The sequence below is a fragment of the Nannobrachium achirus genome, assembly GCF_963921795.1.
Source record: "Nannobrachium achirus genome assembly, chromosome: 14".
Classification (NCBI taxonomy): Eukaryota; Metazoa; Chordata; class Actinopteri; order Myctophiformes; family Myctophidae; genus Nannobrachium; species Nannobrachium achirus.
In genome coordinates, this window is record NC_137821.1 from 36,668,086 (window position 1) to 36,691,666 (window position 23,581).

The 23,581-nt window shown below is 43.2% G+C and overlaps 1 protein-coding gene across 1 annotated transcript in view; it reads left to right on the plus strand.

Annotated features, from left to right (window-relative positions):
* Window positions 1–23,581, plus strand: part of col4a5 (collagen, type IV, alpha 5 (Alport syndrome)) — a gene marked incomplete at its 5' end in the record, with an annotated part of 88,506 nt that continues 64,925 nt past the window's right edge. The window contains one exon of the mRNA XM_080741568.1: window positions 1–93. Within this exon, the coding sequence (XP_080597694.1) occupies window positions 1–93 (93 nt within the window). The remainder of the gene's footprint in view (window positions 94–23,581) is intronic.

A 23,581-nucleotide genomic window follows, 5' to 3' on the forward strand; every position in this document is an offset into this window, starting at 1 on the left:
ATGAAGCAGAGCTTGAAGAGTGCGCGACACCTCGCCGCGGGGCTGCTGCTGTTCCTAGCCCTGTGTATCGCGGTCCAAGAGGCAGAGTCTGCGGTAAGTTGCCTTTTGCATTTCCAGACATTATAATCACTGTTATTTAACATTAACCACACTAAAAAAGAGCACACACACGGAGCTCCGGACGCGTATAGTTTCAACCGGGGCCGTGTCTCGCACTCGTTCTGTTTGACTTGGGAAGTTTATAGCTAAATAGGGAATGGTGAGGCTTATAACAAGTGTTTTCAACCGCAGCTCTAAGAATAATCGCGTTTGCAGTTTGACATTGTATTGCAGTGGGAATAATAGCACCCGCACAAGTCATCGCGGGCTATTATAAGCGCCTTATTGCGCGTTTCTAGAACTTTGTCGCTCAGGAGCGGCGGTAGGCTATTAGGCTATAATAGCACCGGTACGCACCCAGCAGTCTCTCTCTGTGGGCTTTTAGCGTCTCCGTGCTGCGCTGAAAGCAGAGATCCGATCCCGTCTGTGCTGCACGCAGGGCAGGAGACAAGTCAACCTGTAGGAACATGCCGGGTAAAGAACCGGTGCCATCTTTTTACTCTGGCACTGAGATCAAGTGCGCGGGGAATAATAAGGGTCTGAATCTGAACTGAAGTGATAATCGCTTTATGGTTTGTCACTGGTGAACTTTTTTTTTTTTTTTTTTTTTTTTTTTTTCAGGCGATACGCATAGCCATGCATTCATTTGTAACACTAACATCCTTGCTCTCTCATTCCTCTCATCACGTTTTTATTTGTTAATAGCACACTGAAACATTCCCCACTCCGCTTGTCATGTGTTTGGGGGTTGATCAAGAAAGAGAAAAAACAAACAGGGGGGGTTTGGAAGAGCTGTCATCATATTTATCTTAACTATAGTTTTGTGCTGTCCGTTCTGCAGGTGTGGCGCGCGTCATCTGTTTCCATTAAGATGTTTGAAACAGCAAGTTATTATGGCCAGACATAACCGGCTCACATGGAACCATAATCATAATTGATCATTGATTGGATAATTCTGGCCGCACTGCAGATCAACTTTAACGTGCATAAATAAGTAACACACTTTATCCATCACTGTTGTTCAGTCGATGGGCTTAAAACTTGCTATAGCATTTGAGAAATACTTGGAAAGTTTCACACAGGAAAAGAGGGAGGTTGCTGTTATTGCTTTAGACCACTTCAGTGTGTATACATCACTTGTACAACATGGTACATCCAGCAGCATACTGACACAGGACAAGTTTACATTAATGTTTGCTGCACAACACAGCTGTGTAATCAAACTTAGTGTTTAGGTTCACTCACGGAGTCAAACTCATAAATCAGGGCAGGAGAGAGAGAGAGAGTGGTTTCGAAGAACTTCAGAAACCGCGGTTTTCGAAGAACTTCGATGGCATCTCATCGTTTATGCGGTCATGTAATATTACAATTACGTGATTGGCCCTCCTCATGAATATTCACACTCACACATTATTCACGAGGCGTGGCTACTGGCCACATGTTGATTCAGGTGGCCACGCCCACTGCAAGGCATGTTCATTCAGGAGTTAGTAATGCTTCAGATGATCATAGAATAGAGCAGTGTGGGTCTCAAAGTGGGGTTCAGGGACTCTTGGGGTTTCCAAATGGATCCTTCGGGTCTGTAACTCTGAGAGCATGGAACCAAATGGACCCGGTTCCATTTGTATACGCTTTCCAGAGTTATATGGTTCTTTGAAATAACATTTTTAATATCCATTCCTGCAAGCTTTTTGTGTAACATTTTTCATTACATGTCATGCCAGCAACCTCCTCATATAGGTACAATACTGAGCTGAATACATGCTTTGTATAATGAATTGTGTCTGCATACTGTACACTATGCAATCATGCCTTGGTGTGTGTGTGTGTGTGTGTGTGTGTGTGTGTGTGTGTGTGTGTGTGTGTGTGTGTGTGTGTGTGTGTGTGTGTGTGTGTGTGTGTGTGTGCAGTGAGAGAGAGAGAGAGAGAGAGAGAAGGAATGATAACTCCAGCTGTTAATGTTTTGTGGAACTTGCTAACTGCATAATATGTCAGGTTATGAGTTGCCTGTCAGCTCAGCAAAGTGTTTCAAGTGGGTAACTTTCATCAGCGAGATTCAGAAAATGTTGTATTTAGTTTTTCATGAACGTCTCCCATAAGATTCATTAATTAAAAACAACAGCAGCAGCAGACAGACTTGGGGACAGATAAACCCTAAGTTGACAATTGACACTGGTTGTTGATAATATACCATGAAAGAAATCTCAATCTCATAGCATTTGTCAATTCTTGTTCAAGATGTTAAGGGAGATGTGTCAAAACTCACCCCAATATGTTGCTACAATACAAATCATCGCTCTCGGGTGGAAACCTTGTATGTCCAAAACCGTTACTTTTCAGGAAAGCGGGAAAAGAAAAACGGTGTTCCAATAGATCCAGTAGAGTTATTATTTAATCACACCAATACTTTTCATTGGTTAAATATTCATAAAACCCACAGACAGACTTTCATCCTGGTCCGCCTCTTTTCTGCATGTCATTATACAGTATAGGCCATATTTTTTAAAAGAATAGTAAAATAACGTATCTATAAGCTCACAATGCTATGACAGACGAGCTATTCTCACTACTTTTGCATGACACTGTCATACAATGAAGTATCACATAGGGCATTAAAACTGGGAAAGCATCTGTGTCATTTTAGATTTTTGCGTTAGCCATTCAAAAATAGCAGCTGTACAAGCTCACAGCATGTCATTTTGTGCCGCACTGCGAGCTTGTACATCTGCTATTTTTGAAAAGAAAAAAAGAATCTTGAACGTCTGAGAACTACTGACTTAAAAGGCATTTGTGGAATCATCCTCATGTCTGAATGGGGAAAAAGAAAATATAAAAAAAATGAAGAATATAAGGTTTCTGCCCGATGGCGACGAAATCCATCCCCAGGTTTGTGTGAAGCTCTGTGTGTTGTGTGTTGTGTTGCCAGGTTTTGCAAGAGAAACAAGCCAACCAGGACTATGAAAACAAGCCCAAACGAACCCACATGAGCACTTTAAACATACATGCATCGGATATTGAAAATAGCAGATCTACAAGCGCACAATAGATCTGCTACTTTCAAAGAAATCTTGAAGAAAAGGTAAAACGTGGAATATTTGAAACATTTTAATAAACAAATGTTGTATAGGGGTCCCTATCTGAACATTTTATGCCAGGGAGTCCTGGCATAAAATGTACAGACAGGGGTGCGCACACAAAAACATATTAATTTGGGACATGAAACAGTTTGAGAACCACTGGTTTAAACAACCCCAAAATATTTTTGGGGTAACTTTACAGAAAAACAAGCCCCAAAGTCGCTTATAATAAGCAGACCTGGCAGCACTGGCTGAGTGTCTGTGTGTGATAGGTAGCGGCGGACAGGTTGTAACCGCATGCATGGAATGTTACAGCCTGGTACTTGTGAATGAGCCCCGTCATTGTTGTCGCTGAGTTCTAAAGCCGTGCAACGCACCCAAGGAATGACGGACTCACCGGGGCTTCTGATTGGCTAGCGGGGGGTGGGGGTGGTATCCCTGCTGTCCTCTGGAATGTGGCATATATACTGCTGGACAGCCCCGCTCGGACACTAGCGTATGGGGGGTGGGAGGGGGGGAAGTAGAGGTGAAAGGAGGTAAAGAGAAAAGAGTGGGGGGATGGCTAGAGCAGGTTCTCAAAGTGGGGTCCGTATAGGGGGTCCCCCCCAGCGAAATGTGTTAATATAGCATCAAAATCAGTTTCTGCCCCTGTTGGGCAGAAACCTTGTATCTCCAAGTTTCAAATGTGTATGTTTTTTGGAGCGGTGAAAGCGCTCCCAATGAACAGGTATATCCGTGGGTATGTGGCTGGCTGGCTGGCTGGCTGGGTGGCTGGCTGGCCCTGTCCGTAGCCTGGGCAATACCTTGAGTGGCCACACACAACACACTAGTTAAAGGAGGGGCGCTGTTTTGTGCAGGCCAGGCACACTCACCACTCACTCACAGGCACAGTTTACACTCACTCACTCACTCACATAGGGTACAGCTGCTCAAATTCACCGCTCCACTTCGAACCGAGGTTTGATTTTTGGTAAATTAAAGCCCTACTTCATCATACAAGAGTGCTGCACAAGAATAGTGAAAATAGCTGATCTACAAGCACACAACGCCTCCCGGTGCGGGGCGTTGTGTGCTTGTAGATCGGCTATTTTCACTATTTAAAATCATTTTCAAAATGACAAACAAGGACATACAAGGTTTCCACCTGACAACGACGATATGCATTGACTATTTTGAAAATAGCAGATCTACAAGCTCGCAAAGGCACCTGCGATAGCACTTGACACGATGAACAAGTTTGAGCACCACTGCTGGGCCAGAGGAGACAGGGAGGGGAAGAGAGAGGGAGCATGTCGGAAAGAAGGAAAGAGTGAGGGGGGAAAGGAGGAGAGGAACGTGTAGGTGGAAAGACGGGGGGACAGAGAGAGGAGGAACAAGTGGGGGCGTGAAGATATAGGAAGGATAGAAGGTGAACAGAGGAGAGGAAGATTCTAAAGAAGAAAAGAAATCTCTCTGAGATTAATGAACACTGAGGATTTTATGAATGATTAATGTGGTGTCTCCTTTAATTCTCCCTTCCTTCCTTCCTTCCTTCCTTCCTTCCTTCCTTCCTTCCTTCCTTCCTTCCCACTCTCTCCTCCCACCCACGCTCTCCCTCCTCTCTCCTCTCCCTCTCCCTCTCTCCATCTCTTTCTGTCATCATCCCTCCATCCTGTGTAACGACGTGTCTTCATGCTTAGAACTCACTAATCATCGTCATAACAGCAATGACACCTCATATAACAGCCATAACCTACAGACTACAGTACAGTAGCAGCATGCTGTCAGGAGACTTTTGTTCAGAAATTCCCAGTATTTCATTTTGATTCCCAGTCCTCTCACCGAGTCCCTCTAGTGGACAATGTGAACGTGGCAGCACACACACTCCTCCCTGGGAAACGAAACAAGATCTCCAGTGAGAATGAAGACAAACGTAACACAGCTGGGTCCTCTTAATTCAGACTAATTATTATTCAGAATTCTAAATGATGAAACACAACTGGGTCGCCCCGTTTTTGTGAGGGCCTTGAGCTGTGTATGTTCATACTAAAGACAGGTACATACTAGCCTATGTAAATGGGTGTATACTGTCACACGTGTGCGCACACACACACACACACACACACACACGCACACACACACACACACACACACACACACACACACACACACACACACACACACACACACACACACACATACACACACAGTACATTTATGTGCACCGTCACACACAGGCACACAAGGTGCATTCGCTTTGATGTCTTTTTTATATTATCTTGATGATACATACTATACCTGACTGATTCATAACCATTATGCCGTGTGTGTGTGTGTGTGTGTGTGTGTGTGTGTGTGTGTGTGTGTGTGTGTGTGTGTGTGTGTGTGTGTGTGTGTTCTGTGGGGTATGACAGGTTCAAAGGAAACCTCTAGGTGTCCATTACAGATGAACTCCTTCACCTGGCTAAAGACAGATGGATATCTCTCACACACGCACGCACGCACACACACACACACACACACACACACGCACGCATATACCTACACGCGCAATGGAAGGCGTGTGTGTGTGTGTGTATGTGTGTGTGTGTGTGTGTGTGTGTGTGTGTGTGTGTGTGTAGACATAACATCCACCTATAGTGCAGATAGGTGTGTGTGTGGCTCTAGCAGATAGGGCGGGACATAGTTAGAAGAATGATAAAGGAAAATAGTAAGGAGTAAAAATATGAGCAGAAGGACAGAAGAAAAACCACCCTCCATTGCTGGATTCCCCTCTGTCACCATCTGTTTTTTGTTTGTTGTTTCACGGCCCTGTTCTTGTACATGTCTGTCTGTCTGTCTGTCTGACCCTGAGGACACTAATCTAGAACAGTTAAGTTAACCAATCGAGACCTGAAGACGATTCTAAAAAATGTCTTCTTACAGTATATCCTGAAATACGTATGTTTCCGTATCAGTGGTTCTCAAACGTTGTCAATGTCAAGGACACCCAAAATCATATGTATTTTGCCGCCGACCCCCATCTCAAAATATTTTGTTCCAGGGACCTCCCAGACGCAAAGATTTGAGATAAAAGTATTCGCTTACAAAAAAAATATATATATATTCAAAGATTTGCACCAATTTTCGTTTTTTCAAAAATAGCAATATCTACAAGCTCATAGTGCAGCACAAAGTGGTGCGCTGTGAACTTGTATATCACCTATTTTTGTATGAAATAATTGTGTAAAAATATAGCTAAAATAAAAAATGGCACAGATGCTTTCCCCGTTTTAATTGGTTAACAGCATCTGTCTGTCTCACTGTGATGTAGAACAGTGGGCCTGAGAACATGCAAGCAACTGAACAGGGTTCATGTAAATCCACTTCCAAACATCTCTGGTTTCTCTCATACAGTAGCTCTCCTCTCTCTCCCTCTCTCTCTCTCAAGTGTCCAACTCTCCCTCTCTATTCCTCGCCTGTCTCTTTCTCTTCTCGCAGAAACACAGAAAACGCATTGGTCCTCATAAGTGGGGTGGTCCAGTGGTCCATCTGTGGTCCTTGAGGGAGTTCCATATGGATCCCGTACAGCTCTTGTTACTCTGAGAGCGAGAGAGCGTAGTACGATGAGTACTTGTCACGTGTACACTCGTGACAAGTACACTTTAATATTACTTCAGTTTCTCACATATCTTCCACTCACAGTCAGTCAATTCAATTCAATTCAATTTAATTCAATTCAATTCAATTCAATTCAATTCAATTCAAAGGGCTTTATTGGCATGAGAAAACATATGTTTACATTGCTAAAGCAGAAGAGTACACAATACAATACGATCAATCAATATAATACAATCAAAATAAAACGTGTACAATTGAAAGGAGTGAAACGGTTTTCATGTATCGAGGTTACTCAATGCAGACAGTGCAAGGATATACTGTACACAATGATATAGTCTTTAAGGTGGTTGTGTTACATTTGATATCCTTCTCTTATTATCACAGCAGCTCACGAATCTTGCTGCTGTGGTTTCACATTGTTGTACTTCACCCAGCAGATATGTGAGTTTTCTTATCAATGGTCATGTTTTCAAACATTCCATGATCTGTGGGAAGTATGTGTCTCTGATGTCTTGGTACAGTGGACAAGCGGTTAGGAAGTGTAGCTCAGTTTCCACTTCATTTTGTGCGCAGTGGGTGCAGTCAGTCAGTCAGTCAGTCAGTCAGTCAGTCAGTCAGTCAGTCAGTCAGTCGAGTCTCTTTCTGTCTGTCTATCTATCTGTCTGTCTGTCTGTCTGTCTGTCTGTCTGTCTGTCTGTCTGTCTGTCTGTCTGTCTGTCTGTGTCTGTCTGTCTGTCCGTCCCTATCTCTCAGTCTGTCTGTCTCTCTCTCCCTTCAAGCTGGGAGGTAAATTCCATCTTTATCTCACCTGTTGTTAGTAGAGGAAAGGCCTGGGATCTTTTCACAGTCCAGCGGCACAGGGAGCAGTTCCCAAAACATCTCTCTCTTTCTCTCTCTGTCTCTCTGTCTGTCTCTCTGTGTCTCTCTCTCTCACACACTCACACACGGTGCGTGTGTGTGTGTGTGTGCGCGCGTACACGCGTGCACGCTCTGGAGGATTTCACACTATGATGGGAATGAGTTGGAAGATGCCATTAACATTAACAGGTGTACAGCAGACTAGAGGAGCTAACACAAATGTTTAGATAGCTAATTACTGCAACACACACGCGCACGCACGCACGCACACACACACACACACACACACACACACACACACACACACACACACACACACACACACACACACACACACACACACACACACACACACACACACACACACACACACGCTACACGCTACACGCACACAAAAACACAATCAATACTTTTCATTGCTTAGATATTTATAAAACCCACAGAGAGATTTAACCACTTACATGCTGGCATCCATAATGGTAAAAAGATGAAATATGGCGATAGAAGGTTTCTGCCCGACAGGGATAATTTACAATTTACTAGTACTAGCATTAGTACTAGTACTAATGCAGTGGTTCTCAACCTGTGGGTTAGGACCCCAGGGGGGGTCCCCAAATTATTTTGGGGGGGTCTCCAGATGATTAACAATGTTTTCTCACTCAACAGTAAACAAACCAACATAACATTTAATTGTATAGAGGGTATCTGCACATTTACAAGGTGACAATTTAAGGACCTTTTAATACCTCTAAAATGACAAATTAAACATGGACCTTAATTGTCAAATATTAGAGTCAGAAATTGTGAAAATAGCCGCAATGAAAGGCGTTGTGAGCATGTAGATCTGCTATTTTCACAATAGAACCATGTTATACAAAATGTAATTCCTCAACTCTTACTGCTCGTCAGGGTGGGGGGTCCCATTTAAAATATGATTATTTTGGGGGTTGCGGCCTGAAAAGGTGAGAACCACTGTACTAATGTATTAGTAGTAGTACTAGTTGTAGCAGTAATGCAGCAATAGTCTACTAGTGAGACGCCTCAGGGCGACATGTCCTCGCTCAAAAGGGCGAGGTCACGCCGATTCTTGGCCATCTGGCCAGTGATGTATATCGGACCAGTTACCCATAATGGAGACCCCTGCATGATAGTCAACAATGTGATGTCAGAACATGTCCATATATGGGCATTACCAAATATGGGCATTACCAGATATGCGCTTAATATTGATGACATCGGGACAGCGATCTCCATATATGGGCATAAAAGGGACATCCAGCCAGAGCGTGATGTCAGAGCGGCAAACCCATAGAACCACAGACAAATTAGAACCACAGTGTCAGGTGTGATGTACAGACAGACAGACAGACAGACAGACAGACAGACAGACAGACAGAGATACGCGGACAAGATGTGCCAATTTTCCCTCCATCATCCCTCTCTCCTCATCGGTTCTCCCCTCCCCCCCCCCTCCTCCTCCTCTGCTCCATCTTCCTCCCCCTCTCCATACATTGAGTGTCAAGAGGAGTGTAAACAGAGTGGTGTTTGTCACACACTTCCGTGTTTGCTAAATCTACTCTCTCTGTTTAGTCTGGGACTTTATAGGTCAACCCACCCCCCCCCCCCCCTCTCTCTCTCTCTCTCTCTCAGTGATTGTCTACATGTGTATCGATTTCTTGCTCGTTCTCTCATCCGTCTGTCTCTCAATGTCTCTTTGTCTTTCGTTGTCTCGAGACAGTCAGACAGACACGCAGAGCGGTCCCCTTGTCATGTGGTCAGTCAACTGCCAAAATATAAGGGTTGTGTTTTGTACTGACTTGTCTAATCTAAACCAGAGGCTCCCAACTCTGCTCCGTTTGGTTTTGTTGCTGGTTTTCCATCCTAACTTGAGTTCAATTGTATTCACCTGGTATCCTTGTCATGCTAGCGGTCTAATCTGGGGACTAGTTGGACCGGGTAGGGTGGAAAACCAGCAGCACTAGAGGTTCCTGCAGACTGGAGTTTGGAACCAATTGGTCTAAAAACATTGTTTCAAAGCACTTCTGTCAGCAAAGGTCAATATTTTGCGCCCCTTTAACTTTCATCACCATGTCTTTGGTCCAATTCCACCTTCTGATGTCATTTCCCAGACAGATAGACAGACAGATAGAGAGAGAGAGAGAGAGAGAGAGAGAGAGAGAGAGAGAGAGAGAGAGAGAGAGAGAGACCACCCAGATTGTGGATTTACTTACAAAGTGAACTGTGTGGCTGACAGGCCTGGGGGGGGGGGGGTTACATCTAGTTGGTCTTACTCTTTGATGGCAAGTCATCGAACCAAAAGAACTCTGACCCAATAACGCCCTATACCTCACAGTGAACCACATAAACCCTTGTGTCCCTATTCTGGGGGTTTGAAAATTGACAATAGCAGGCGCTACCTACTCACGACTCCTCGCACCGTTGTTGTGACACGTCGAGAGTTATAGCTATTTTTACTATTTTTGAATTTTCTAAAAAGAATTCCAAGTACTGGGTTCTGAGTAGGCTCCAAATTAGGTTCTGATAACAGATCTGAAACCGAGCCACAGTGTACGAGGAAAAAAAATCCAGAACCTGTGAAATATGTTTCACGGCACAGCATGGGTCGCTTAGTTCTTAGTACTCAAAAAGACAGGCCATTGGTTGTGCTGGTTGTGGCTGCTGGGATACTAGCAATGGGTTCCCAGGTAATAATGTGCAAACTTGGTTTCTTTATCCCTGGTTCAGGGGTCCACTTCAGAAGAGACCCCCACAAGGGCAACCGCTATGTGTTTTAATGAATCTGCATCCCAGGACGAGAGACTAGATCTCCCTAAACATACCCCGGGGGCTAACAAAGCTAAGGAGCCCTAATGTTAAGCGTTGAAATACATCCACGGAATGGACCAGAGTGACCCCTCTTTGAAGACCTTATAAGCTGCTAAGAATACCTAGATTAAAGCTGAGCCCTCTCTGGGTTGGTGACTGAGTTAGGATGAAGAGCAGATTAAGGCTAGTGAGACTGTTGGGTTTGTTTGGCAGTTCATCAGTGCTATTCAAGCACAAACTCTGGAGGATAGTTTTTTTGTGTACAACACATTTCATTGTACCGTTGACCTTGTGTTAACCTACATATTGTCACTGTCGGGCAGAAACCTCGTATCTCCAAGTTTCACATTTGTATGTTTTTTTTTCTCGCAAAGTAAAGCCCTGCTTCATCATACAAGGCTGCCGCACAAAAGTAGTGAAAACAGCAGATCTACAAGCACACAAATGCCTCGCGGTATGAGGCGTTGTGTGCTTGTAGATCGGCTGTTTTCACTAGTTTAGTTCATTTTCTAAATGATAAATACAAAACGAACGGTTTTTGTCTGGTTTCCACCAGACAATGACGATATGTTGTATAAAGTTGAACCCGAACCAGGGAGTCCCCAGCAAAAACATCTGTTTAAATTCACTCATATTTCATCTGCTGGGAGGATGTATATAAAAGTACTATTCAGATCATAGGGTTCACTCTCTACAGCTACTGTACAGTATAGAGTCTATTGAAGATTTGTTGTAGATGTTAGATTAGATGAAGTACAGAGTCCTGTACTATAGAACTCAGCATTATCTAACCAGTAAGACTCCCTAATCGGGAGATAAGCGACCGCCCGGTCGCATACACAAAATTTAGAAGGCAATCGTAGCCAATCAGGAGGGAATATGGGAAATGGGACAGATCCATGTTGATGACATGACTTTAGAGATACTGTGTACCGCTTTGCGTGCTTTTAGGCCAGAATCTGTAGGAGCAGTGTCCAAAAATGTGTTTTGCAAAAATAGGCCTGATTGTGGTGCTAGAAGAGGTCCATGTGGGAAATGAAAAAGGTCCAGGTGGAGGTTGTGAGTTGCCATCCAAGGAGTGTGTGTGCAAAGTTTGGCATGGATAGGGGCAACAGTGCCGGAGATAAGAGTAGGGAAAAAGTGTGACATGACGGACAGATGGATGGACGGACAGACAGACAGACAGACAGACAGACAGACAGACAGACAGACAGACAGACAGACACAACAAGAAAGCCTAATGTATCAGCAACAGTCATAAAAGTGTTTGAGAACAACTGCTCAAGTTTAGTCAGTGTTCCCTCATAGTTGAAAGCATTTCAAACAGATAGGTACTGAATACAGGCTTACAATGCCCACTGGCCACACGTTCCAGGCAGAGTTTATCACTATAGCGACGTTCCCGGTCCAATGTTTAGCTGACCTTTACTTCGCCTGCCACCTCAGTCATCATGTGTGAGTGAGCGACAGCGACAGAGAGAGACAGACAGACAGCGAGACGCACTGCATATCAGTGACTGCATATCTCACCTGTACATCTTGTCTTATCTATTCATAGCAAACTACAAACAGTGTTGTAGGTAGCTTCTCCTTGGACGTGATATGAGAACATCTATTCAGGTCACAATGTCTCTCTATGGGGGGACCCAGCTAAATCATTGATAGGAGCCAAATGGACCCTTACGGGTCTGTAAGTGTATATAAAGTTGGTTCCATTTGTATACTCTCTGAGGTAAATAAAATTAAGTGATCTTACAGTGTAGAATCAATGTGGTCCCAAAGATAGAAATGTTTATCAAGGGGGGTCCATGGCCTAGTGCATATAAAACTGTGGGTCCTTGAAATAAAAAAAGGTTGAGAATCGCTGACACAGATTCACTAGATTACAATTAGCTTGTGTTCTCACCTACAGCGAACCGAACACTGGTGGTGTGCCCCGCTTTCTAGGGGACCAGAGTTCGAAAGAGTTATCAGCTAGCGCAAACGAAACGCTCATGGGGTTAGTTTAAAACGTGTCCAGGTGTGAAAGCACCCTTGGATACCATATGGTCGAAAGGTATGAGCTTTTATGTATGCTAATTAACACCAGAAGAAGTCATGCCTCTTTTTTGTTGGACAGCTGAACTGGCGTAGGTTTGCAAGATGGTGGATCAAAAAGTGAGTTTGTCTCCTTTCTATAGAAAGGAGGACGAAAAGACAGAATGAGAGATTGACAGACAGGAGGAAGAGATAAGAATAGAAAAGACACAGATGTGAGACTTACAGCCTCCAGCGCACTTCCTCAAACGTGGTGGGAGCTTGTACATAGATCGTTGTTTTTTGCAATTTTTGTACACAATAAAGTGTAAAATAGTCTTAAGTGGTTAATCAGATGAATCAGTGTATAGGCGATTATAAAGAATCATAGTATTTCTTCGCATTGTTATTATATATAAAAATAAAAATAAAACGTTTTAGATTGTTCAATTTATCAAAAAGGTTATTAATAAACGAATAACTAAGTATATAATGGTTAGTCGCAGGCAGCCCTATACAAGAGAAAGACAGAACCTTGAAAAGACAGACAGAGAGAGGGAGGGAGAGAGAGAGAGAGACCAGGTGAAAGCATTCCATCTCCTCCCTCATCCCTCTGGTCTAGTGTCTGGTATGTGCTCATAATGTGGGACCTGTATGGGAACCCAGCGGAGAGAGACCCTGCATTCATGACGCCGTTTGTCTCAGCGTTTTATCTTCTCCCACGTGTGTGTAGAGCCGTCATAATCAGTGGTGGAAACTGGAAAGCACATTTACTTGAGTACTGTACTTTAATACTATCTTTGGGGTACTTTTACTTTACTTGAGTGTTTCCATTTTTCACTTTTGTTTATACTACTCCACTACATCTCACACAGGCAAATATTGTACTTTTTTACTCCAGCACAATAAACTTTTGTTACTCTTCTTAACATTGCAGATTCAGGTTATGATTATAGAACATACGTGAACCAATTATGCCCTTATTCTATTCTCTTCCACAAAAGAAAAAGCCGATCTACAAGCTCACAATGTGTCACGTTGTGACAGATTGTGAGCTTGTACATTGCCTGTTTTTGAAATGTTTTGTGCAGTACTTCTTCCACCCCTGGTCATAATTCACAAGCTTGTTTCTTTTTTTAAATCGCCGACGTTGATACACGCCGCTGCAGTCATCATCGGCTGGGCATTCATAAGCGTTGATGATGCCTATACTCCTCCTGCTTTGTCTCAAACATCAACACCTTGTGTTTTAGCGTTTAGGTTGTGAGTCATGGTGGACATCATGAGACGTTTTGCTGACAAAATAGCTAAAGACACAAACATCTGTACTTAAGGAAATAATGAAGACTCAGTGCATTTCAGGCGATAAATCTTTTTTCCAAAATGGAGACGTGTGCATGTTTGCATTGTCTGTTGTTGTTGAAAAATGGCCGCCTGCTTTTTACAAAATAAAGTAAAGCACAGTGTCCCATGATGGATTATGATCCATCTTAATATTATCTTAACCTATATATTTTTTACACGTCAAGCTACGCATGAAGCAACGTTAGGCACGTTGGTCTATTCTCACCAAATGTTTGTCTATTTTCATCTATTATCTATGACTGACATGCCCAGAATAGGGACGCTCCGCTCGGATGGATGTGCTTTAGAGAATAATTGCTTCTGCACTTTTGTAAATATCCAACAAAGTGATTGATTTCTGACGGTAAATCCTTTCCAGAATGGGTCCTCGCCTCGGTTACCAACTTGGAACCCGGCCCGGCCTTCATATATGTTTCTCTGTAGAGCACATGCTAAAGACATCCAAGGATAAAGGCGCGTCATCATCACATCAATCACAGCTTAATGCCTGCTGAGACAGTTATGTCAAGAAGTGTGACTGTGTGTCACTTGGAATCTCAGCTCCCTGTGTCTTTATTCTAAAGCAGGGGTCTTCAACGTTTTCAGGCCAAGGACCCCTTAGGTGAGAAAGAGATGAAGCAAGGACCCCCCACAACCTTTTCATAGAGTCCATATAGTTTCATTGTTTGACAGCACAATCATCATTGTATTTTGGAATCATGTCAATTTGTGTTTTCAGATATTTAACCACTTGAACCGTCAATACTTAAAAAACTTGACCTTTCACTCTACTCAGTCTTCTCTTTTTCCCCTCTATACCAAAGCTCTGTGCCGAAAATAGACGATCTACAAGCTCACAGCGCCTCACAGCGTGAGGTGTTGTGAGCTTGTAGATCTGCTATTTTTGGCTAAAGTTATCTGAATATGGACGCTAGGGTTCAAGTGGTTAATATAAAAAAGGAGAGAAAAAAAGTTTCTATCACACAAAAATTTGGAGGACCCCCTGTAGTAACTCTGAGGACCCCCTGTTGAAGACCCCTGTTCAAAGCAGTGTTCTAAATATCTTTCCACTACATCCATCCCTGTCCATGTGTATGTACTATGGATGTCTGTGTGTGCCCAGCTTTTACAGTATGTGTCAATGCATTGTGTGTGTGTGTGTGTGTGTGTGTGTGTGTGTGTGCGTGCGTGCGTGCGTGCGTGCGTGCGTGCGTGCGTGCGTGCGTGCGTGCGTGTGTGCGTGTGTGTGTGTGTGTGTGTGTGTGTGGCTGAGCTCCAGCAGGCTACCTGACAAATCCACCTACACACACACAGTCACAAGACATCTCTCCCTACATCTTTCATTCTCATTCTCTCTCTCTCTCTCTTTCTCTCATTCACTCTAACTGACCTTATTTCTCTTTTAAACATCATCTGTCTGTTGTATGAGGGAGGACAGGTTAGATTGTCAACAGCTCAGAGAGAGAGAGAGGGAGAGGAGGGGGCAGAGAGTGGGAGACGTCAAGTACAAACTTATTTCCAATCAGTTCTAACCAAAACATAATCATTCTCTCACATTTTCCACGCAACATACTGTATCTTGGGGGAAACATTTAAGCCTTTACATACCCCCTGCAAATGCACTCTGTGTACCTGTCACTATTGGACAGTTTCGATTTAAGGGAAATATGGATATGTTTCGTAAGAGAACAAACAACGTTGCATTCTTTCAGCAACAGACATTGGAGGCTGTGTCAGGAGCATCAACGAGGTTTTATAGCAATTGTTCCGGTATGGTTTCAGCTGGAATGGCTCTGCTACCTGCCCCACAATCTTAGGCCTGATCTGCAGAGAACAGTTTTCAAATGCAAGCACTGGTACCAAGCTAATGTGTCCAAAGACATTGAACATTTTATATAACTCAACTGTGTTGCGGTCGCCATCATCATCTTATAACAATAATAAGAATGGTACTACTAACCATTTTAGTGCTTCAAATCGTTATAGTATGGCCTATCATAATGTTATGTGAAATGACAAAGTAGTACATCGGCCATAAATATAATACGCCTGTAGTGAAAAGTAACACTGTAATGTATCTGTGGACGCCCCACGAACTATCTACCTCTATCTCTCTAAGCTTCTTTCTCAGTCTATCTTGACATCTCTCATTCACCATCTCTCTCTCTCTCTTTCTCTCAAACCACAAGTTTTGTCTCAGACAGCGCATGAGGCTGATGGGAGTGATAGAGACTCGTCCAAACACACTTGCAGGAGTCACGCTACAGACATAAGTTGCTCTTTCAGGATGTACAGAATGAATGAGCCAATCAGGGCCGCTTCAGAGAAACACCATTATATCACAGCTATGTTTTGACTGACTCACATAATGTAAGTGTAACCACACATGCACACGCACGCATGCACGCACGCACACACACACGCACGCACACACACACACACACGCACACACACAAATCATTTTAAGTGGCAGAACCCAGGTCACGTGGGAGTCTGCTTCATTCCTTCAGAGGTCCATCTCTCCTCTCCCCCCCACCCGTCTCTCTCTTTCTTCCTCTTTTTCCTCTTTTCATTCCTCCTCCTGACATATCTTATTCCCCCTCTTTCTCCCAAGGTCATTTCACTCCCTCTCCGTTCATTCTTTCCCTGCCCACATCTCCCACTCTACATCTTTTCTTCATGTTACTGTCTCTCTCTCTCTCTCTCTCTCTCTCATCATCTGTTTATTCTATCACTTTAATTTAAGAGGAAACAGAGGTTCCCTGATGATCACGTGGCGGGGAAAGGTGGGCCAACAGTAGCAGTGAGTGTGCTAAAGTGTGTGTGTGTGTGTGTGTGTGTGTGTGTGTGTGTGTGTGTGTGTGTGTGCGTGCGCGCACACGTGTGTGTGTGTGTGTTTTGAAAGAGAAAATCGCCACTGTCGGGCAAAAACCATCTCCAAGTTTCAAATTGATCACGTATTTTTGTAAAGTAAAGCCCTGTTCATCATACAAGAATGTCGCACGAGGTGTTGTGTGCTTGTAGATCGGCTATATTTCCACTATTTTTAACAATTGAATGGTTTTGGACATACAAGGTTTCCACCCAACAATAACTAAATGCATGCCATTTATGTCTGTCTGCCTGTCTGTCCGTGTGCATGCATCTATGTGGTTTATTTCTTCACGTGTGTGCGTGTGCATGCGTGTACATGTGTGTACATGTGTGTTCTCCTGATGCTTCCACTCACTGGGAAACAAAAGCATCAGTTTTTCCATTAGCCGCTCAACAGACACCACAGTAACTAGATCACCTTTATGTTCTCTTTATTTACAACACACTGTCTGTGTTCAACGCGCTGGGTGGCTTTCAGACACGGCTCACATTCGTCAGTTTTATTCTCTCTTGTCGTTTTAAAGAAGGGGTTTAAAAGAAGACAGTGATATATCAAGGCTGAGCTCCTCGGGCAGGTCGTTGGGGAGTCGAGGAGCCCTGGCCCCTGACGGCAAAGTCACATTTAGTCTTCAACCTCCTCGATCTCAGGAACTACCAAAAAATGTCTTAAAAAAATAAATCATGTTTCTATGATCAGTGGTGCTCTAACTTGTTAAGGTCAAGAACCCTTAGAAATATACTATGTATTTGACTGCCGACCCCCATTTAAAATATTTTGTTCCAGGGACCCCCACCCCAGAAGCAAAGAAAGAAATATATAAAGATTTGCAAAGATTTTCAAGATTCTTCAAAAATAGCAGATCTACAAGCTCACAGCAGGGCACTCGGTGGTGAAAATCTAACGTAACAAATATGCTTTCACTATCTTAATGGGTTAATAACTGTAAGATGTAGTCAGGCCAGGCTATGAAGTGTCTTAAAAGTACTAATAAATAAGCTTCTCTTGGATGGATGGATGGATGGATGGATGGACGGACGGATGGAAGTGGCCCTTTGATCCTTACTAAACATTAATAAAACATAATTAAAAATAGAAATGTGAAAATGTATCCTTATTCAGTATTCTCTAATAGGAGAACCTGTTTTCCTGTACATCACGCCTATAAACTTTGTAGATGTTAGTCCCCAGAGCTTTGTATTTGGTCCACTATTTCTTTCCCTCCGCATTGAACCTCTTCGCTAATAGTAGGCGATCTACAAAGCAGCTGAGCTTGTAGATCGGCTTTTTTGGCCAAACGTTCGCCCCCAAAAATATGGACGCTAAGGTTCATGGGGCAACCCCCACCTAGTTAGCTTAGTTAGCTAAGTTTAGTACATAACATTAGTAGCCTACATCTCCCTCTATCAGTATGTTTACAGAGGTTCACATTTTGGAGAAATGAAAAGTAGACGCTGAACACCTTCAATTGAACGCTGAGAAATACCTGTTGGTGTAAATAGTGGTTGTGAAGGTGATATGCCCGGCTTTAGCAGAGCTATGTTATTTGACCATTTAATAACGGCGAGAATGTCTGGCCCCCACCGGCAAATAACATTTTACAAATCCTGCCCCCTTAAGAATATAGCTGCCCCGGTGTACAGTGCGTGTGTGTGTGTGTGTGTGTGTGTGTGTGTGTGTGTGTGTGTGTGTGTGTGTGTGTGTGTGTGTGTGTGTGTGTGTGTGTGTGTGTGTGTGTGTGTGTGTGTGTGTGTGTGTGTGTGTGTGTGTGTGTGTGTGCATCCCAGTGTAGTTAATCCCAGGTCAGTGTGTCGGCTGGTATGTGGATAAGCCGTCACTATGCAGCAGGATAAAGTTCAACAGCAACAAGCAAAGTGTGTGTGTGTGTGTGTAAATGGTAAATGGTGCATTTATATAGCGCTTTTAATCCAAAGCGCTTTACATAGATTGTGCATTACATTCACCCATTCACACACACATTCATACACCGGTGGCGGAGGAAGCCATGCAAGGCACCAACCTACTCACCGGAGGCAATTAGGGGTTCAGAGTCTTGCCCAAGGACCCTTCGACATCAACTCAGGGGGAGCCCGGATTCGAACTGGGAACCCTTCGGGATTTATACCCTTCGTGCTCTAATACCAGTTTCTCTACCCCTGAGCTATGCCGCCCCATGTGTGTGTGTGTGTGTGTGTGTGTGTGTGTGTGTGTGTGTGTGTGTGTGTGTGTGTGTGTGTGTGTGTGTGTGTGTGTGTGTGTGTGTGTGTGTGTGTGTGTGTGTGTGTGTGTGTGTGTGTGTGTGTGTGTGTGTGTGTGTGCGCGTGCGTGCGTGTGCACGTGTGTGTGTGTGCGTGTGTGTGCTCGCACATTTGCATCGATTCTCCGGTACTGTTGCTTCCTCTGGGCTCTCACATGTTCTTGGCCCTCACTTCATGTACACTGTCCCTCTGTGTGTGCGTGTGTGCGTGTGCGTGTGTGTGTGTGTGTGTGTGTGTGTGTGTGTGTGTGTTTGCGTGCGTGTGTGTGCGTGTGTGTGTGTGTGTGTGTACCTTCAGTGCGTGCATGTCATTCCTGGACACTCCTGCTGAACAAACAGCCTCCTCTGGTCAGCACAACAGGAAACATCACACATCTGTCTGACAGAAGAAGAAGAAGAGAGAGAGAGAGAGAGAGAGAGAGAGAGAGAGAGAGAGAGATGGAGGCATGAGATCGCAAGGACAGTACTGAGTCAAAGGAGAGAGAGACAGGGACAGAAAAAAATAACTCTGAAAGATAACTCTGAAAGATAACTCTGACAGTGTACAAATGGAACCAAATGAACCTGTCAGGGTTCATTTGGTTCCATTTGTACACTGTCAGAGTTACAGACTTGTATGGGTCAATTTAGACCCCCTTAAAGGAACCCACAGAGTCCCTGGAATCCACTTTGAGAACCAATGGTTTAAAGTAACTAATTTACTTTGAGGTATTTTTTACTTTACAGGAGTATTTCCAGTTCTCTGTACTTAGACCTGTACTCCACTACATGCAAATGTAGTGCTTTTACTCCACTACATTTATTAGAAAACCTTAGTTACTAGTTACTTTGTAGATTTGGATTATTATTGCAAAACATACATTAACCCCTTTGGCCATTTGAAAATAGCCGTTCTACAAGCTCACGATGCCTCGCAACTCACTTTTACATCAGACTTTTACTTGTAACAGAGTATATCTACATTGCATTATTGATAACTTTACTTAGGTAAAAAAATACTTTTTCCACCACTGCAGACAGACAGACAGACAGACAGACAGACAGACAGACAGACAGACAGACAGACAGACAGACAGACAGACAGCCAGACAGACAGCAGAGAGAGAGAAAGTAGCCGAGGGCATCCAGCCTGTTCACATTACTGCAGTGTTTGTGAACAAGGAGAGGAGCAGGAAAACATTTAGACAAGCTATGCAGCGTCCAGGGCTCCAACTGTCCACTGCAAAGTCCACATGCTGTCCCAATGGACATCAAAGACAAGACCTCATGTCAACCGTTTTACACCAGCCCACAGGCTATCCCTGGAGCATCTGTTGTCGTCCTACACGGCGAAAAATTCGCAGTGTACGAACGAACATTCATCGCGTTGTCATCGGCTGGTTTAGCTATTTGATGTACAACAAGGTGTATGCAGTAGGGTTTAGGGAACTGAGAGGTAAAGATGCAATCCAGGACTTGTTTCAATGAATGAAACCATATTTTAATCAATCCGTATTAATACAATATAACTAGCACATCTGCAGTGGTTAGATCTTGGATGTGTGGTCTTCCTTTACTGTTTGAGTAGCCGTGCCTGAAGCTCATACGCCCCAACATCTCCCATGGCCAATGGTCGAGGTACATGTCTGGTGTCCGCCCAGTTAGCAGTTTGTATGACAAAAACCCCACCATGCTTTACTTGTCAGAAGGAGAATGAATGATGGATAAACAGTGGGATACTGTGGTATCATATAGTTTGTTTTGTATTTATCATTTTAAAAATGATTTAAAATAGTGAAAATATGCAATCTACAGGTACACGGCGTTGTGTGCTTGTAGATCTGCTATTTCACTAGTTTTGTGCGACAGTCTTGTATGATGAAGCAGGGCTTTGCATTACGAAAAGTACAAATCTGAAACTTGGAGATAAAAGGTTTCTGCCCGAGGCCAAGAGTGACGATGAAGTATATCTGATCAGACAATAACGCATAATAATTTGTCATAATATCAATTATTACAATCTAAGCGTAAATTGACCAGTCAGACCAACAAAAGACCCTCAAACTTTAAGGATTATTTGTGTTACTCTGTATTTAGATCTGGTCTCTTGATTGACTGACCACCTGTAGTGGCAAGCAGGGATGACAAAGGGCTCATTCTATTTTAAACCCTTTGAGGCTTGCTTAGGTGTCGGGATTCTCATCTAGCTGGAGGCTTTGGGGTTTCAGCCCCTGTCCTCTTTTACATACTGTAGATCGTTTTAACATGGTAATTATAATTTAGGGTTTACACTCTTTACATTGTCAGATGCAAACACATGTTTAAGGGTTTTGGTTTATATACGTGAGACATATACACATTGAATATTAAAGTAGACATTATGTTAAGAGACATTTACATTACATTTGCTTGGAGTTAAAAATAGTGAACCAAGGAATAGGTCATAAACTGTGCCTGCCCCCCCCATGCCCACAGGCAGCGGAAAACTACAGGGCACCGACACCCGATTCTATTCGTAAGCAGGGAGAGAGACGGAGACAGTTGTCTGTGTGTGTTTCAGATTAGCTGATGACCTATGACATAGGAGTCTTTGACCCCTCCTCTGCTTTTCCCCCAATGCTTGTGTAAGATGTATAAAATGGGACTGCAAAATGTATCTTAGTTAGTAGAAGAGAGAGGCCCGCGAACGGCGGAGGACTGTCGGAAGGCTGGGTGGCTCTTGCTTCCAGCAAACATTGTCTCATGTGAAGAGCCGATCTACATTTTGCCAATAAAGGAACAACGCTATGGAACAACTCTGCTGCTTTCATTCATCATCTCTCAAGTCCCTCCTGGACCTTTAGGTATTTCAGTCTAATCAAGAAGTCTAATAGGAGCTATTCCCCAGAAACTACAGAAATGGTACCAAAACCCTAGTTTACTACAGAATGATGCCGAAACCCTTAGTGATGGGGTTTTTTGGACTCCACGCAAAAAGAACTTTCTGGAGGACGCGAGGAGGACTTTGATGGAGTGATGGCGTTCAGTTGTTTTGTTCCTTTTGGACCTTTTTTTGGCTGTGAGTATATTGGCTTGAGCGGAGGACAGTCAGTGTTGGAGAGGCCTCGGTCATTTTTATGTCGAGATGTTTTGTTAGTCACTCTGGTGATAATTCTTCTAGTTACTCCGGTATTAGACCTACGTTTTGTCTAGTCACTTTTGTGTTAGCCAGTTGTTAGCGTAGGGGTTAGCTATTTTTTTAATTGGGTTTTGGGGGGATATTTTCAATGTTTTCTCCTTTATTCTCCTTTTTCATTCATTCTCTTTGTTCAATGTTTAAGTTTCTGATTGTTGTTGAGCACAACTGAGGGCTGCTACCTCCTTAATTTAACAGTAAGGGCAATTTTGGTTGTCTTTTCTGTGAATTTCCCTATTTTCAGCAGTTCCGTTTCGGCTAGAATAAGTTGAAGCTTTTTCGTTGAACAATTACCATTTCCTTTTCCCTTCTATTCTTGTGTGTGTGTTGAAGAGGGGTTGTTTTCTTTGTGTGACTGTGAATGTATGACTGTGGGGGAGAAAGAGTGTGTATGTGAAGGGGTTAACTAGGGCCACAGCGCGCCTGGGCTGCATACGGTATAGTCAGGGGTTTCTGCAGGTCAGCTTTTGCTTTGAGCTTGGCTATAGGTTACATTTGGGGTAAATTATAGTTTATTTGGAGTATTGATTTAAGTTGTCGAGATATATTTGTGATATCTCGAAGAGGGGAGGGTATAGGTATAGATCGTAACAATATCATTTATTTATTGGGATTTATTGGGATTGTAAAGGAAGTAACATGCAAGTTCATGTAATTGGGTTTTAATGGGACAAACATTTTTAAGACAAAAGGTAAACGTTAACGAAGTAATTATTCAGTGGGTAACTAAAAGTAATAGACAGTAGACTAATTATTCAGTAGGTAACTAAAAGTAACAGACAGTAAACTAGGTATATTTCATATATATCTATTCTTGATAATTTTATTGGGATTTCAAATTTAATGGGTTAACTTTTAGCTTAAAAGTAGGGAGTAATTACATTGGGAACAAATGGTCAATGTTTGTGTATGAGTGAGAGAGTGTTAGTGAGTGAGGGAGTTGAGTGGGAAGGAGTGAGGAATGTTAGGGTCTTTTATCTTTGAGACTAGGCTGTTCTGTAATCTCTTCCTTCATTTTTCTTCCTCTCTGTGTGAAAGTCTTGGGAGGAGTTGAGCAGTAAGAGACAGGCTGTTACATTAGGCCTGTATGCAAATGAGTGTGTGTGTGAGTGTGTGCCTGCGGGGACATACTGTGAGGGACTGACCCCCGACCTGTGTTTGTGACATGTGAGATCTGATCTGAGTGTGTGGGTGACATCTGTGTGTGAGTGAGATCTGAATGAGTGTGTGATTGACTCTCTCTCTCTTTATCTTTCACTTTCTCTACTTTTATTACTTTTGTAAACAAGACACCATCACTTTTTTGTCTTCGTTTATTTTTTACTCATTTAGTTTTTTTAAGATGGATTCTGAGAAAGTTATGACGCCGGCAGAGGTCATACAGGAAAGTAGCACAGTTTTTAATGGTGTTTTAGAACTTTCTAAAAAATGGGCACGACGTTGGCAAGATATCTGGCTCGACCAGGGAACATTTGAGATAGAGCGCATTAGGAAAATGC